General features: G+C 43.2%; 1 protein-coding gene across 2 annotated transcripts in view; it reads left to right on the forward strand.

Annotated features, from left to right (window-relative positions):
- Positions 1 to 18,922, forward strand: part of LOC109926673 (protein unc-13 homolog C-like) — a 537,669-nt gene that overhangs the window by 88,372 nt on the left and 430,375 nt on the right. For both annotated transcript variants that reach the window (XM_048616076.1, XM_048616075.1), the window contains exon 8: positions 258 to 417. In XM_048616076.1, coding sequence (XP_048472033.1) covers positions 258 to 417 — 160 coding nt within the window. The remainder of the gene's footprint in view (positions 1 to 257; positions 418 to 18,922) is intronic.

Genomic DNA, 18,922 nt, shown 5'->3' on the forward strand with positions numbered 1-18,922 from the left:
TCAAACATTTTGGCTACCGTTGGCACCTTATTGGGTGGCCTTTGAGTTTGAGAGCTGATTATATGTGGTTTTGATGGATAGTCTACTGATTTGTTGTCCAATGCAGTTGCATATCAGATAATGCCTTTGGAAATTGCTGTTAGGACTCCAGAGACATTTCTGAGTATAGTGCGTGGATTTGAAACTACTTTCAAGAATGTTGCCTTTTTCTTTTTCATTATGCGTAAGTTTCATGTTAACTCCTTACTTCATTGCAGCACTCTCAGACAGCGCTTGTGAAGACTTCCATTATGACTATCAAAGCCGCACTAATAATTCATCAATAAAAGCGGGAAATGGACAGTTGATGCAACGTTCTGGGTTAATTGACTTGTACTCCAAGACCAAAGAGAGACTGTTACCAGTGAAAGAATTAAGGTACTAAATTTATTCATTTTAAAAATATTTTTAAATTATATGCAAACAGAGAATTATTTACATTTTGTACTCTCTACATGCCTATACCTTAATAATGAATTCTTCGTTATAGTGCTAATATATTATTGTGATAACATCAGAGTGGTTTTATTTTCACATCTAGTTTCTTTAAATGATTCCTGTGGGATTTTACCAGTTTTTAAGCAGGTTATCTGTGAACTGGTGGATGTTAGCCATACGTCTGTTAATCTGCAGTTTCAGGAGTCAGTTTTTGGGATGTTTAGTAGTATTAATTCTCGCTTCCTACGAAGTTTTAAAAAAAATGCTTGTTTTACAAGGAATTCTACTTTATTGTGGCCAGAAATAGTAATCTGAGGATCAGGAAGTTTTTAGAATAAAGAAAACCAAGAAACTGATGAGGGAAGGACGATTAGATTATGAATTCAACATTCCTCAAAACATAAAAATGGACTCAAAAGGAAATGTTTGACCATGACACGTCTGAGCCTATTAAAAGAAGATTCAGGAGAGTTTATAATGGGAAATAGAGAAGTGGCAGAGAAGCTAAGTTGAATTCACTGAGGAAGATGTGAGAAATCTCTAAGAATTAGAGATCCGGGTGACTGGCTAGAATTAGAAGTTGAAGGAAATTAGTATTATTTAGAAGGTTGAACTGGACAAATTAACGAGGCTGAAATTTAATCAAGTCCTGAAATCTGATAGTCTCCATCCCAGAAGGAGTTGGACATAGAGATAGTTGATGCATTGATAATCATCTTCCAAAATGCCATAAATTCTGGAATGATTCCTACAGATTGGAATCTTGCAAATTTAATCCCGCTATCTAAGAAAGGAGCAAGGGAGAAACTCGGGAACTACTGACCTGTCAGCCTTGTGTCTCTAGCAGGGGAAATGCTCGAAGCTATCATGAAGGAAGTGCTAAATAGACATTTGAATAAAAATGTCTTGATTGGACATAGTCAGGGTGGATTTGTGATTAGGAAGTAACGGTCGACAAACTAGTTGCAGTTTTTAGAGGATATCGTGAACAAGATTGATGAAAGGGGAGGGGTCACCGGTTGGAATACATTTGAATTTTCAGAAGAATTTGATGCGGCTGCACAGTGGCTCAGTGGTTAGCACTGCTGCCTCACAGCACCAGGGACCTGCATTTGATTCCACCCTCGGGCGACTGTCTGTGTGGACTTTGCTCATTCACCCGATGTCTGGTCCAGTGCCCCAGTTTCCTCCCACAGTCCAAAGATGTGCAGGTTAGGTGGATTGGCCAGCTAAATTGTCCATAGTGCCCAAGGCTGTTCAAGTTAGGTGGATTAGCCATGGGAAGTGCAGCGTTACAGGGCTAGGGTAGGGGTGTGTGTCTTGGTGGGATGCACTTCAGAGGGTCAGTGTGGACTTGATGGGCTGAATGGCCTGCTTCTTCACAGTAGGGATTCTATGGTGAGGTCCCCCACCACTAGAAATTGGTTAACAAATTTAAAGCACGTGGTATAGGAGGTAATTTATTGGAATGGATCAAGGATTGGCTGATAGACAGAAAACAAGGTGTAGGAATAAGTGGGTCATTCTCTCATTGGCAGGCTGAGATTCATGGTGTACCATAAGGAGCAGGACTGGGGACACCAGCTGTTCAAAATATAAGTCAATGATTTGGAAATGGAGAATAAATACTTTAATTCAGATGATGCAAAGCTAGGGAATGTGTGTTGTGAGGAAAATGTAAAATGTATTCAGGAGGATTTGGACAGGCTTCATGATTGGGTAAGAACATGGCGGATGGAATATCATGTGGAAAGAGGTGAGGTTATCGACTTTTTGGCAGGAAGGACTGACGTGCAGAATATTTTTTAAATGGTAAGAGGTTGGAAAACGTTGATATGCAAAAGGTTTGGGTGTTCCGGGCAATAATTCATAGAAAGCTACCATGCAGGGGCATCAAACTATTAGGTAGACTAGTAGAATGTAGGCTTAATTGCATGAGGATTTGAGTCCAATCACAGTAAAGTCTTGCTTCAATTGTGTAGGAGCTTGGCAGGTACAGTTTTAGTCTCTCATCTCAAGAAAGATAATATTGACATAGAGGGAGTGCATGGAAGGTTCACCACACTCGTTCTCTGGATGGTTGGATGTCCTGTGAAGAGACGAATTGTGCAAACTGGACCTGTATTCTCTAGAGTTTCAATGAATGAGTGGTGATCTCATTGAAAATTGCAAAATATTTAAAGGGATAGACAGAGTTGATCCAGGTTAGATATTTCTCCTGATTGGGAAGTGTAGAACAGAGGCTATAATTTAAATATAGGGGATATGCCATTTAGGACCGGATTGAGATGTGGTGAATGTTTGGAATTCTCTACCCCTCAGACGAGTATGCTCAAACTAGAAGTGGTTGAAGTTTTGATTAACAATAGTGTAAAGGGTTATGGGGATAGTGTGGGAAAAGGGTTTTGAAATGTTCAATCAGGTATGTTCGTACTAAATGGCAGAGCAGGCTTGATGAGCTGAATGGCCGAGTCTTGTTCCCATCTTCTTCACGCTGGAGGTAGGAGGAACTGCAGATGCTGGAGTCAGAGACAACACTGTGGAGCTGGAGGAACACAACGGGGCAGGAAAGTTGACGTTTTGGGTCGGGACCCTTCTTCAGAAATGGGGAGCTGTGAAATAAATAGAGCGAGGAAGGGTGGGTCTGGGGAAGGTAGATGGGATGGTGATAGGTGAGTGTAAGTAGGGAGTGGCGAGGATTGGTCAGTGAGGTGGGTGGGGTGGATAGGTGGGGAAGGACCTGTCCATCGTCTTCCCCACCTATCTGCCCTACCCTTCATCCTGACCAATCCCCACCGCTCCCTACCTCCGTTCAGCTATCACTACCCCACCTACCTTCCCCAGCCCCACCCCTCCTCTCTCTATTTATTTCCCAGCTCCCTTCCCCCTCCCTAGTTCTGAAGAAGGGTCCCGATCTGAAACGTCAATTTTCCTGCTCCTCTGATGCTGCCCGGCCTGCTGTGTTCCTCCAGCTCCGCACTGGGTTGTCACTTCTTCATCTTGAAATTGTAGACTACAGGACTGATTAATTGGTACCAGTTGCGGGTCTGAATAGCTGCTGGGTCTTGGCATGTGCACAAAGTGACCCTAAGATTATACAATTCCATATATTTGTAATATCCGTTATCTAACCAATTCTGGAGCACTAGAACATCCAGATATACAAATACCATCAAACTGAAAGAACTGCAGATGCTGGAAATCTGAAACGAAGACAGAAATTGCTGGGAAATCTCAGCAGGTCTGACATTGGAGAGAAATCAGAGTTAACATTTCAGGTCCAGTGACCCTTCTTCGTAATCGTTCTGAAATGGACCTGAAATGTTAACTCTGATTTCTCTCCACAGATGCTGCCAGACCTGCTGAGATTTTCCAGCAATTTCTGTTTTTGTACAAATGCCATTCCTAGATTTAATTTTTAAAGTTTGCTCCAGGAGGCCCCTCTCTCTTTTCAGGTCCGTCTTTCCAGTGTTGGAATTTCTGGTTTATAGGTACATTATATGAAGAGACTGAAGTGTCCAAGAGCTTTGAACTCAAAAGCCACTGGCCTGCTTCACAGGCAGTAAACCTTTATTAGCTGCTGGAGGATAGCATGCCAGTCTAGACAACTTGCTACTTCATGAGCATTTTGCACTATATAGAGGATGGAAGGATCTGAAAAATATGTAATTACTTCCATTATACTTGTGAAGATTTAACTGCTATTGTAGTTGCTGATGGGTTTCAATTGAATTCTTAATAACTGATGAATTCAACAGAATTATCCTGCACATCTCTTCAATATTTTTAAATGAAGTTTTCTGGAGGACAGTGACACTTCAAAGTTCAGAAACTTTAGAATGCAGGGGATGTCTTACACAGTAGTGTAAAGGGTTACAGGGATAGTGTGGGAAAAGGATATGAAAAGTAACTGTTGGTGATAAACATTGTAATCCCCCACCCAGAGTACATTCTGACCCCTCGCTGTCCTCAGTGCTTCCTCCAAGTGCTGTTCTCCACCCTTTTCTTGACCTTTCCTTGTTGCGTTCTCTGCATCCTTTTCTCACCCTGCTGAAAACTGAGCTCTGCTGCACCCAGGTTTGTGCTTTTCTTTGTCCTCCCTGATTTATGCACTAACCTTCAAAAAATGCACAGCAATGCTTTCACCAATCAATGCTTAAGCTAAATTTATTCAAAATGACTGTGCAGCTTTTGTGCCTGGCTTTATTAAATAGCACATATCTGGGCCCCATCCTACGGCTCAACACTGGCTCATTGCAGGGAAATGTCTGTATTCCTTCAGCAGATCTGGCTGGTTCAAGCTCGAACAAGGAAGTGCAGCACAAAGCAATGTCTCCATCCAGCCTTCCAGCAGTGCTTGCTGATGTGGAGTTTGCGAGCTAAGACTCTGCTCCATTCTGTCACACATGGTGCAACATCAGCCTACACTCTAAACTGGCCATTTTCTTTTTTGTTTTGGTTTCTTTCTTGATCCATCCATTGAAGCGACAGTAGAATTTATCATCCAGTTAGAAATTCTGGCATCACACCAGCCACTTGGACTGTGTGACATCAGGATTTTACTAAATCCATTGTGTCCAGTGGATCTGAGGCAGTTGGTACAGGCTGCCTTCCCAAGGTGCACTCTGGTTCAGTGCTGAACACTGAGAGACTGCAAGGTTTACGCACCCCTAGCTCCAGTATGACAGAACCGAAATTCACACCATCGTCTCACTTATTACAGTCAGAAGATATAATATTCCCATATTGGCTAAGTTCATCATGCAGGGCCCACCTTCTCAGCCCTGCCCCTCAACTGAGGCGTGTTGGCTTGCATGTTAAACTACCTCCCTTCATCTCTCTCTGCAGCTCTGTGGTCTTCTGGGACTGCGGCAACTGTAACTTTTATAATTAGAAGAGAATGGCAGTCTTGTCGTAAGGCCTGTGAACATTGCTGCTGTATACCCAGCTGTTTTGAGAGACTGTTGAGGGGAATTCTTGTTAATGCAGAGCCCCAGTGCAGCCAGTCTCCATGGCTGGGCGAGGTTGGTGCAAACCCTTTACACACTGTGGAGAGATGTAAACAATGCTGCACCTGACTAAGGAATGGCCTCACTTAGTGGCAGTTTAAACACATTAATCTCCGTAAATGAGGAGCTTGTGTTTTGGGTTCAGAGAATTGGCATTTGCTACTGGGGACGTAGGCACTGCGATACACCGTAGTGTTAGACTTGCACTCGTGTAAAGAAGATGTTTATCAAACAGCATTGGCCAAACATTTGCTGAACAACACAGGCCCGGGTATTCCAGTTCCTGTCGGAACAGATTTTTTCAACTATAATCCTCTTTAGAGTTATCCATTTACCACAAGGCAATTTTTATAGCCAAGGTTCGGAGTTGGACCTGTCCATCAGAGGAAAGCCGGGAGAAATGCACTGTATACGCAGCAGCAGTGTTGTAGTCCAATGTGCCTCCTTTTTTTATTTATTAACACTTGCTGCCATATTTGAGGAGTTAAAGGTCCCAAAGAGAGTTTAACAATGACTGAGGAGAGGTAAGTGTGTGAGGAGGGTGATGGCTGGATTGGCGGGTGGACAGATAAAAGGGCAGTGTGCCACTTGGCTATAGTGGCAGGTGCATGCTCAGGATCCATCAGTTGGTCAGGTTGTTCCTGGGTGAGCTGAGGAACGTCAAACCCAACAGGAACAGAGTGTGATCAGGTCGTGTCGAGTCAATCTGTGCTGGGCTGCGGGTGTAGAGAGTGGTGGGGAGGGTATTGGGTTGGGGGAGGCTGTTATCTTTTCAGGAGGCATTAGGAGTTGGGGACTGGTGCAATTGGGGTGTTGTTCTGGAGTTGGAGATTCAGTTTGAGTAAGTTTTTAATCCTCCGACTTTTCTTGGATAGCTATTAAGCTGGAGTGAATCAGAATCCTCCAAATTCTCCGACTTTAATGGACTTTTTCCAGGTTGCAAAGAAACTCCTGGTCAGAAAATTAAAATTTCTGGGCAATATCCGCCAGAGTCACAGAGATTCCGTATGATCCCAATATGCGGCTTCCAGTCTGCTCTGTTTCACCAACTCTCTGGCCTTTAGAATATTTGAGCGATAGGCCCGATATTCAGTCATGTATCTTACTGATTGAACTATGGTAAGCAGTAATGAATGCTGGTTTAAGAGTTGATGATGATGGTTCTTTAAAAGAGAAATAAATCTTGATAATGGTCAGCAGTTAATATGGAGCTTGGAAGATCTATTAAATATTTCAGAATTGTAAGCCATGGCTGGAACAGATGCGGGCAGAAGGGAAAGAGGACAGAAGTAAAGGTGACAGCTGCTCATGTCGGAATATTCTTGTCTGAGCAGCTGCCACGTTTTCTTTTAATTGGGTCTTTGTGCCAGAGGCAGGTGTGTAGTTGCCGACTGTCAAACTGGTTTGATGGTAGCTTGTGAAGCTAGTGAACTATGCTGCCAAACAAGAATCAAATTGGGTTTGTGCTAAGGAGCTGCCCGGGAATGATTTTTTTTATATAGAGCTGCATTACCTAGGAATGCTTCACTGTTGAGCTTGGCAGTTGTCCCGCTGGGCTGGAGTGATTTCTTAAGGAACCAGGGTGTGGTTCAGGTTTGAAATTCGTGACATCAAATGGGAATAATTTGTACATTTAGTGCGCAGAAGTTGTTTTTAGTGGCAGAATTAAATGTATTTATTAAGTGAAACAGCTGCAAGTAAATGGTGACGGACCTTGGAGCAGAATTGAACATAAACCAATGACCAGATTAGCCAGGACTCTGTCTTTGGTGGCTGATTAGGGTTATTTGACAACGATTGCCTCATGGACATTATTGGGAAATGTAGAATCCATTAAAGACGCCATGCTATAGCAAATGCGCTATCTCAGAAGAGAGTAATCATTATTCTTAAGTGAGTCAGAGTGAGTTTTGACAGGCTGTTTGAAACAGAGCTGTCAAACCTGATGACCATTGCTTGGAGTGTACGCGGGCAGGAGGGAAAGTGGAGTTGAAGTCATAATCGAATCAGCCGCAATCTTATTGAATAGTTGAGCAGACTCAAGGGGCTGAACAGCTTCCTGTTGCTCCTGTTTCTTAACTTATTACATGTGGTAATCAGGAGCTATAACCTTTTCTATCCTCCCTCTCCTTCCTGATCTAGAGGAACTGAGGTGAATGCAAAACTCTGTCATCCTACATTCTCATTCTTTGGGTATACTTTTATCTGTAACCTATGACTTATGTGACAGTGCTGTGGCTTTAAGAGATTATTTTATCCTTTTTGTTTGGAGAGAGGTTTTAAGGCAGAGTTGAAGAACTGTCTACCAGAAACACTAGTGTAAACAGCTTGTGAGACTTTGGGATTTTCTTTTAAAAGTTGGAACAATAGAAGCAGCCTGAAGGGGTGTGGTCAAACTCCCACAGAACAAGATAAAAGCCAAAAGAGCTGTGGATGCTGTAAATCAGAAACATAAACACAAGTTGCTGGAAAGGCTCTGCAGGTCTGGCAGCATCAGTGAAGAAAACTCAGTTAATGTTTTGGGTCCTGTGACCCTTCCTTAGAACTGGAGTTTTACATGTTAAATATTCACAAATTGAGATGTTATGTTGTTGCACAGATCTCAGGAAGGCACTATACCTTTATGACAGCTGGATGGCTTCAGGAAATGTGACACCCTTATGGAAGATCTCCTTCTTACTCTCAATCGATTAAGTTGTTAGTCAGTGAATTGACCTGTGTCTGTCGGTCAGTCACGAATGTATACATTGTAATAGGAGTATAAATAAGCATAGAACCCAGACTGTGCAAATCAGATATGTGATATTGCCTTATATAGTTGCCTGTTAATAAGTTCCGGATATCTGTCTCAATAAAATTTGAATCACTTTGGTTATATATCTTCTGGGCTATCAATTCACATCACGTCACATCAAGGTGGCAGCAAGTAGGAACTAGATGCTGATGGTACTAAGCTGGTTCTAAAGGACCAAAGGTGATAGCCGTAGCAATTGTGAAAAATTATTCTCTTTGCAGTCACTGGTCATGAGTTCAGAGCTGAAGTTCACATCTAATAACCAAGATTGAAGGATACAAACTGTATTAAAGAACAGTAATACAATGGAGGAATAGTTGTGTATACGTTCTCTCATTTTCTCCTTCTCAAAAAATGGAGGCCATGGTATGTCCAATTAAAAATTAAATGGCAGTTTGCAAGATGCCATGACAGCTCTGATTTGGCAAAATGGCAGTGTTGCTGAAAATTCTGGAAAAATCATTCTATATATCGTTAAACCTTATTTGTACACAGTTTTCAGTGGTGGCTCGGTGGTTAGCACTGCTGCCTCACAGCGCCAGGGACCCGGGTTCAATTCCACCCTCGGGTAACTGTCTGTGTGGAGTTTGCACATTCTCCCCGTGTCTGCGTGGGTTTCCTCTGGGTGCTCTGGTTTCCTCCCACAGTCCAAAGATGTGCAGGTTTGGTGGATTGGCCATGCTAAATTGCCTGTAGCGTCTGGGGTGTGTAAGTTAGGTGGATTAGACATGAGAAATGCCAGGTTACAGGAAAAAAGGGTAGGGGAATGGGTCTATGAGGGATGCTGTTTGGAGGGGCAATGTGGACTTGTTGAGCCGAATGGCCTCTTTCCACACTGTAGGGATTCTATGAATAGCTTAATTCCAAGTTTTCAGATGCAAAGCCTTTGTTCAGACCTGAATCTATAAAATGTACTTTTCAAAAGCAAACAAGTGATTATTTCCACAAGCCTGACTTTGGGATATGCTCAGACCAGACATACAAATGTCACGTGGGTGCAGAAAATAAACCAAGAGTTTGGCATGCGTTGGCCCAGCATTAATAAGGATATCAATCGGCTGACTAAGCCATATGAAACATTTCAACTTCTTAAAGCTCCAAAGTTGAGAGAACCTCTCATTCCGCATGAAATTTCCTCCCTGTCTTGGTGCAAGATCACAGCTGGTGTAATTTGTCTGTGACAATGGCGCTCAGCACTATTTGCCTTACTGAGACATGTGCAGGAAAGTAGGTTATTCAACATGTTAGACGGAGGGTTGCATAGGAAGAGTCTCGAGGACACACTGTCCATACATTAGAATCCAAAAAAAAAATGGCAGCAGAGTAGGGCTCCTGAGCCTGGGCTCATCCACTCCAACCGCTTTACTTTTCTTTCCTTCTTTTCTTGCTTTCTTTCAGTTTTTTAGTTTGTTTTTTTTATTCACTTTACCTTCTTGAGAGAGCTCGGTTGTGGAGGCAGCGACAACAGCAGCGGCTGAGGGCCGGGAGTGGGTCTTTGGCTTGGGGCGGCAGGTGCGATGCTGCCGCAGCTTCTTCAGGGTCCGGGACGTGGAAGCGGTTTGGGAGCTCGGTGTTGTACCAGATCAGGTGTTTGGTGATCTGCGGCGAGGAGTGGAGCGAGCCAGGCTGGACTCTAGCAGCTAGTGGCAAGACCGTAACAAGTTATCAAGGTGATGGCGTCAAAACGGACAGTAAGGGAGATTTTACCGGGACAGAGCAGTGTGGTGAGATCACATGTAGCGTGATAAGAACCCAAGGTCACGGTTGAGGCCATCTTCATGGGTACAAAACTTGGCTATCAGTTTCTGCTCAGTGATTCTGCGTTGTTGTGTACCTAAAATGCTGCCTTTGAAGACACTAACCCTTAAGATAGGAGGCTGAAGTATTCCCTGACTGGGAGGGAACATTCCTATCTGGTGATTGTTGCACAATGTCCATTTATCTGTTGTCATAGCTTCTGCGTGGTCTCACCAATATATAGCGTATGAGAGACACAGCATTGGCTGTGTCACATGAGTATCTGCCGTGTACGTGGTGGGTAGTGTTCCCATGTGTGATGGTGGTATCCATATCTGACATGTCCTGCAGAGGTTGCTGTAGCAGCGTTGTGTGATCGATGTTGTCCTGAAGGCTGGGTAGTTTGCTGCAAACGATAACCTGTTTAAGGCTTGGCAGTTGTTTGAAGGCAAGAAGTGGAAGCATAGGATGATCTTAGCGAGATGCTTGTCGTCATCAATGACATGTTGAAGGCTGCAGAGGACATGGTGTAATTTTTCCACTCTGGGGAAGTACTGGACGATGAAGGATACTCTATCAATCATGTCTCTGAGGAGGTTGTTGTGGTTTTTTGCTCTGGCACATTGGAACTGGCGACTGATAAGTTGAGCATCATATCCTGTTCTTATGAGGCGTCTTTCAGCATCTTTAGGTGTCTGTCGCGTTCCTCCTAGTCCGAGCAGATCCTGTTTACCCTGTGCAGGGCTTGTCTGTAGGGGATGGCTTCTTTACCATGTTTAGGTTGGAAGCTGGAGAAGTGCAGCGTTTTGAGCTTATCCTTGGGCTTGCGGTGGAGTGAGGTACTGAGATGTCCATCCTTGATGGAGATGCGTATGCCTCAAGAATAAGACTGATTCTGAAGTCTGATAGTGGGATGAAACTTGTTGATTTTGTTGTGTAGTCATTTCCCTCGGGGCATCCAGCAGAAGCTATGACAACCGATAAATGGACACTGTGCAACAATCACCAGGCAGGAATGTTTCCCCCCGCCCCCCCATTTGGGCAACACTTCAGCGGTCAAAGACATTCAGCCTCCGATCTTCAGGTAAGTGTCCACCAAGGCAGCCTTTGAGATACACAACAACGTAGAATCACTGAGCAGAAACTGATATTCAAGTTCCATATCCATGAAGACAGCTTCAACCGTGACCTTGGGTTCATGTCACGCTACATGTGACCTCACTACACTGTTCTGTCCCTGCAAAATCTTCCTTGGTGTCAAAACAGGACATCTTGTTATGGTCTCTCTACCTTAATTAGTTTGTACAGTTTTGGATTACTTGTTACTTTGGTTAGACGCTCGGCATGCGACTCTTACACCCATCATGTCATTCCAGCCATTTGGTTTGTCTTCACACCACTTTTTTTTGTAGTTATCTCTCTGCCTCACTTTTCAGATTATAGGTTGTCCCTTCACTTATTATTCAACCTGTTGACACTCCACTCACACCATCAGTATGATCTTTTGATCTCCCTGCTGTAAATTCTGTGTCTATGCACCTCTTTGCACTCCACCTGATGATGGGGCAGCGCTATGAAAGCTTGTGGTTTCAACTAAATCTGTTGGACTTTACCTGGTGATGTGTGACTTCTGACCTTGTGCACAATGACAGACAGCAAACAGCAGAGGGAAACTATACATCCAAATCCTGACAATTGTGTAAGGACTGAATCTGGCTGTATTGTACGTTTGCCAAAGCATTATAGTAATGTATAAAGCAAACGTACCAATGTGCATCCTTGTTGCATACTGATCAAAACTGTTTTCCTATTCTTCAAAGGGCAAAGGGGCATGTTGTATTGCACAGATCTCAAATACCTTTATGACAGCTCAATTACATCATGGCATGTGGCACGCGAGTTAAAAATTTTCCATCTTACTCTGATAATCAGTTAAGCAATCGCTCGGTTGGTTGGTCAGCCAGTCAACTATGTAGCTGCTGTAATTGAAAGCAAATGTCGAACCCAGACTGTGAGCAGCTCTGAGATGTTTTATTAGTATACATAGATAGTTGGTAATAAGTTTCCAGATCTCTGACTCAATAAGTACCTGAGTCTCCGTGTTATTTTTGAATGGGTTATCATATAGAAAACTGCAGCAAACCTAAACTAAGTGAGGGGTTGAATATGTTAGGTGGTGACCAATATGGCACTCCGAACCCCACGATAAATTGCCCAATCAGCTGCCAATCTGCTTGTACGTTGGCCAGCCAGTCAAAGACTTGCCTCTTCTGCGGGTACTAAAGTCTGCCTACTTTTCAGGGGATCCAAAGGTCATAATACTTTTTAATCCTGTTCCCACGGGGTAGAGGCCAAGGGTGTCTAAGGCGAGAGCAGTGGGTGGCTTTCCAAGCAAACTCCCTGCCTCCATTGTCACTTGTGATTACCCCCAAATTGGGACTTTTGGAGAGCCCACCTCATTCGACCAGTTTCCATGGTTTCCCATTCTGGAGATAGGCTCATTTCCTGCCTGATCAGGTTGGGGAGGTTGGTGGCTGGGTGATCAGGGAGGTGATAAGTTGAGACCTTTTTACGTGGCAATCAATCGACCACTCCAAGGCCTTAATTGATGGCCAGTTTAGAAAATCCCAAATGGACCTTCTTGCCTTGCGCTTACTTTGCTGACATGGTAAGAAGGGGTAAGTTTCTCTCCAATGCCAAATTGCCCAGAATTTCTCAATCCTGTCAGCTTCAGTGAGGGTACATTTCTCCTCGCTGTATGTCATTAGCATGTTAATATTTTTGAGAGCGAGCTGGTCCATCATTTTGGATTCTGTTTCTTGACTGATTCATGTGGGTCTTTTCGTTGTGAGTGCTTAGTGTTGCTTTGCAATACCTCATTGTGCATTCTGTACATGAAGTGATCTATTACAAATAGAAGCATGGCAAAGCAGAAGACTAGTAAAAACCATTTAGTTTCATCTGGTTTGACTTAGATTTCAAAGGCAAAATAAAAACAGAAAATGTTGTACTCAGCAGGACTGGCAGCTCCTGTGAAAAGAGAAGCAATTAATATTTCAAGTCTGTGACCTTTTCTCAGATTGTAATGCACAGTTTACTATATACAATAGCAAAATGTCAAAGCACATAGCAAAGTGCTGTGAGTTGCTTTATATTGTGGTGGTGGGGGGCTGGGTTTCATAGCTCCTAAATGTAGTTAATCTTTATTTCAATCTTTTTATTTGTTAAAATAGGAGTTTTCTTCACACTGTACTTCTGTAAAATTGCGTTTCTTTTTGGATCCCAACATCTCTGTCGTTTTAGGCTTCACTGTACATTCTTCAGTTGAATTTTCTAAACAAATATATGGCAGCCTTCTGTGATATTTTGTGTCTTTTCATGGAATGTGGGTGTCATTGCCAGCATTTATTGCCCAACACTGGGGATGGGGGAAGGTGTGTGTGCGTGTGTATCGTGTACACTGTACATGAGGTGGGAATGCTGCTCAATAAAAGCTGCTCAGCATCTCAGTGTGAGCCTGGCTGGGTATCCTTCCTAAGCAGACACCTGATTGCCTACTGAAGTACTTGGCTTTGTGCTACAAGGTACTGAAAGCTCTCTCTCTCCTCACGCTGCCCACCAACCTCAATTAGTCCTCCCAACTGGTCCCACAATGAATCTAATCCAGTGAATCCAATCAATTTGTACTGTGGGGCCTTCACTTTGGCTGCTCCTGGGTTTGCTGCAATGTGCTGGAGCCTGCTGTGGTACTAGCAGTGGCCATTGCTCCCAGTGCCTCTCCTGGGACTGAAGAGCTAGTGACCCTTCAATTGATTGGCTGCTCGTGGACGTATGACCTATGCCCTTAAAGGCACAGAAACCGTAATCACCAGCTGTTAACTTGCCTGATGGACAGTGAATTCCACTGGTGCTTCCAAGGTAACCACCGACTTTCTGGCCGGTGGAGAAGACCATCACTTCAGCCATTTAATGTCACTCTGTCTATGCAACAGTGATATCTGACTTTCCTGTTTTGGATTTGCCTTCCCGTTGTCATTTCAGAAGTTCAACTATTGACTGCCTAATGAGTCTTGTATATTTTGGTTTTCCAATGTGTAATGTAAGCTAAATTGATTTTTGTATTCTCTTCGATATTCTGAATTTACATTTATATTTGAAACACTTTCTCTTTATATCACATTCTTGAATGTATTTGGTAGGATTTCCCCAGTCAGCAATAGCAATCATGACTCATTCTTAATATTTCATCCATGGTTGACTTTATATTTTTTCTGCTCATGTGAGCTAATACAGTGAGTGATTTTCTGTTGTTAGTGAAATGCTGAAGTGATGACAGATCCCAGTGGAGTGTACCCTCAGAGTATCAGGAACCAAGCTCAAGCTTCGTATTTAGCTGCTTAAAATGCAGTGTTTTTAGCAATATACTGGGTTATTTCATACAGTCAACTTTGCAAATCGAGAAATCCATGAACAACTAAAGTATAGATAATGCAAAGAGTCAATAGCTGTTCTTACACCAGTGAAAATCCGTTGTGCCTCTGGTGAATGGAGAAAACAATACACTTAATACAAATGGAAATCTGCAGTCATATTAGTAACTAGCAAATACATCGGACTGCTTCTATTTCACAATGATGGTGTTCAGTGACAGCACTGCATTGACTTGGAATTTCCTGTGAGGCTCAATTTAACCAATGTGATTGGCTTTGAGAAGAGACTGAAGAAGTCCTTTTGAATGAGAAGCAATTTTTCTTTATTCACTCAGGATATGGGCATTGCTGGCTAGGCCAGCATTTATTGCCCACCCCTAACTGCCTTATGGGTCAACCACATTGCTGTTGGTCTGGAGTCACATGTAGATCGGCCAAGGTAAGGACAGCCGATTTTCTTCCTGAAAGGACTTTAGTCAATCAGATAGGTTTTACAACAATCAACAATGGACACATGGTCACCATCAGGCTGTTTTTTTTACTCCCGTTTTCTCTTTTGTTGTATTGAACTTTCATCATCCCCATTCCGGAGACAATAGGAACCACTACTTTGGAAGGCTCCAAAGTTTGACTTTGATTCAACGGTGTTTGAAGATTCTGGTATTTTCCATATTCCACAGCTTTATGTAAAGTGGTACATTTCCCAGTCTTCACATGAGGAGGCATATTGAAAACATTGCCAAGGGTACCTGGTGCACCTTATTGAGCATATTTGGTAGAGTCAGACATGATAGAGTAAAGACAAATCAGCGAGTGTGGTTGTTGTTACCAGAGAACGGTCTCAGCACTGAAAGAGACTATTTGACCTGCCATTGTACTAATGAAGTATTCTTGAGTCTTTTCTGCACCTCACTAATGCCTTCATTATAGTTCTAAAGTATGGTGCCCAGAACTGGATGCAATATTCCAATTGAGGCTGAACCAGTGCTTGATACAAATTTATCACATCTTCTTACCATTCGTACTCTGTGTCCTGAACTAAAGCACAGGATTCCATATCTTTCATTAAGTACTTCCCTAAAGTGTCCTGTCACCTTCAGTGATATGTGTACATATATCACCAGGCCCTCTGCTCTTGTACCCTCTTTAGAATTGTTCCTATTGCATTATAGCAGCATGAAACCACTATCTTAATCTGTCTTTCAATTTTTTATGGTTCTTTGTCTTTCCAGGCTAAACCCAAAACAAAATATCATCTTCTATTAAGTCTGAATTTATTTATGATTGGGTCAACACATGTTGAACAATCCTGACTGTGCTCGTAGCTACATAAACAATCACTTTAAGATCACTTACAATCACGAGAAACGACATTCATTTGTACTCTGTGTTCTGTCGTCTGCAAACTGAAGCAATATTTTCAGGCCTTGTGAATGCTTTCTTCAATTTAAATAAAAGCATGGGGCTTTAGTTCCCTTGTCGAGGAGTTGCCATGGAGAATGCACCAATCATTTGGCCAAGCAAACAGTGCTCTTTACCCATGCAGTATGAAGTGTTGATCATTGGAAATTTGGCATTCTTGTGTCTATCCTGATGTGTGCAAAGCAAAAAGCTTTGAAAGCATATCTCTGTTTAAGAAATAGGTGTAATTATTTCCAGTTGTGCTGACTCAGACTAGTCATGCAGAGAACATAGTTTGAACACATCACTCCGTGCAAAATTACACAGTGGACAAAAGAAAGGAGCTGAGTTTACAAAAGGCAGGAGCTCCAGAGGCTATTTGGTGAGAACTGAGGCAAGTGCGTGCATAACATCCAGTTACCAACTGGTGTGACAGCTATGGGAAGGTCTAACTTGAGACAAATAAATGACTGTCCGTCTGCAAGCCTCCGGTCAGTCATTAAGGTAATGAAAAGGCAAAATAAGACCATTATCGGAGGCTGTCTGGAAATTCACGTTGAACTGCACGCTACACCCCTCCCACCCCAAAAAAAAATCCGGAACATGGCATCTGGAGTCCGTGTCCTGGAGGCAGTTTTGATGCCATGGTCACTATTGCTCAGACCTGCTTTCAGTTGAGCCTGTTTCTGATTAATTAAATTCGCATTCCACTGAACCTGAGGTCCCAGACCATTAGCTGGAACTTGAAATACAAATCCAGTGACATTACAAAATATCACCACCTCCGCTTTGCATACTTGGGTAGAATCTTCCACTACTTATAAAAAGACGGGTGTGAGAACTTCACTGGGCAGGAGACAAAAATTCAGTTTTTCAATGTGTGGTCTAGGTTTTGCTGCTAAACTTCCTGAATCCTTTCTGGAAGGCTGACCCATGACCAGGAACCTGTTTTGCATCCAGTAGCAATTGTTTTCCCCAAAAATGGGAAGCACATGTTTCACAAGCCGGACTATATACGTGAGGCATGTTCTGAAGAAGGGTCACTGGACCCAATACATTGTCTATTTGCATTCTCTCCACAGATGCTGCCAGAACTGCTGAGTTTCTCCAGCTATTTCTGTTTTTGTTGTATCTGAGCCATGCATTGGGCAGGGTAGAGCTCTTTCTCCAACCTGCGCTGGGTGCAGACTTTTTCAGTAACTTGGCTCCTTCATAACCAGTGCGTTTCTTTGTGAAAATGCTTAATGATGTGAAGGCTAAAGCCTCTCCATTCTGACCATCTCATTGAGGAGTCTGAATAGCATACAGACTGGCTTGTTATCGTCAGCTGCAAAGCCTGACCAGGCCAACAGGTTTACCCAGTGTAAGAGCTCACTGATGCCAGCAAACCTGCTGAGGGATAAGCAAGCTGGGCTTAACTCAAAAGGCAGGCTGTATCCTTGCCCCATGCAAACCTTTTGATGAAAGTAAATCAGATGTGGACATTCTCTTTGTTGTGTTGACAAGACGGTGACTTGATGGTGCATGAGCTGCTGATTGTAACTTTGGCAGTTCTTTGAGAGGCCATACAAATGTGGTGCCAGTTGAGCTATACTGCAGTGACCAGTGAAGTGACAGACACTGAGGTATGTGATGGAGGTACCTCTCACCCAGCTTCCTGTCTGCAGTGGCAACTTTACAATTCCACCTCGCAGTTATGGGAGCGTGAAGCACCGAGTAGACTGGTGGATACCCTGGTGGAACACAACAGATCGTTTATCTTCCTGTGGCACTCGGGCCAGGTTCTCCTCGGCCACTAGTGGGCGCTGACCTCTGCAGCCACCTCTGTGCAGGCTGCCTTCATCAGTCAAGATGGCCTCTTGTTTACATCTGTAGGGAAAAGACCTTTCCTTCTGTCCTGGACAACCTTCAGGAGAACATCTCGAGAGGCATCATTAAAGCGTGGTGCCCAGCTTTTGCCTGATCTCTGACAACTCTGCCTGGATAGGGGTGATGAGCAGAGCCGGAGTGATTTTCTTGGGTTTTAGCTCCTGTTGCCTAGTTACCTTTCAAACATGGCCGCCAGATATTGGAGCCCAGAAAGTCTTGGTGGATTCTAGAACCTCCTGCCAGTAAAGTTGGACTGTCCATCTGCACATGACTGTGTAATGAGCTGAGAAGAACTTAATTGTGTAGAAAAACCTGACCCCCCCCCTCCCCCCACCAAGTGGAGGTCCCTTCTGCTTTTATCCCTCTCTTCTCGCATTTTAAAATAGAGAAAATTCCACCATTGCACCAAGGCTACATGATACAAATATCATTCTTAAATAAAGCAAAGCACTGTGGATGCTGGAAACCTGAAACTAAAACAGACATTGTTGGAGAAACTCAGCAGGTCTGGCAGCATCTGTGGAGAGAAAGCAGAGTCCAGTTACCCATCCACTTCAGAATTGACAGTAGCTCGGAAAAGGTGGCATTTATGCTGACGACAGGAAGTGGGGACAGAAAAGGAGCGAGCGGATGAGCAGCAATGGATCCCAGAGAGAGAGAGTGACAGTTCGGGAGACAAAGGGATGGATGATCAGGAGTATGCTGAGGAGTAAGAAAAGCTGACAATGAGGACCACAAGCAGGTGAAAGGAAGGCAGCCTATGCCATGACAGAACCTGCAGTCTATGGGAGTGAGTAAGGACATGGAAGAACGTATTCAGGTTCTGACATTTCTGAACTTGAAGTTGAGTCCTGAAGGCTGCAGGTTCCCCAAGTAGAAAATGAGAAAATTATTCTTAACAGTTTTGCTGTTGTGCTACTCAGGTCTCATGCTGTGTTGAGATGTTGATTATACAGGTTTCACAATTCTTGCATCTCTCTATTGAGTTGAGCTGTAGTCCTTTATGTTCTAACATGACACTTTAGAGCCAATGAAAATCTAAGGTGCCAAATTAGTTTTATGTTCACAGCCATTCATAAAAGCAGCTCTTATAGGATTGAAATAGATATTTCAGAAGAAATGAACAGCAGATTCCAAAGGTCCTTTTAATATTTACATTTTTCTGCACTGCAGTTGCAGTTTCAATTAATGAAATTGCAATTTCA

Source organism: Rhincodon typus, chromosome 33, assembly GCF_021869965.1.
Source record: "Rhincodon typus isolate 14 chromosome 33, sRhiTyp1.1, whole genome shotgun sequence".
NCBI lineage: Eukaryota > Metazoa > Chordata > Chondrichthyes > Orectolobiformes > Rhincodontidae > Rhincodon > Rhincodon typus.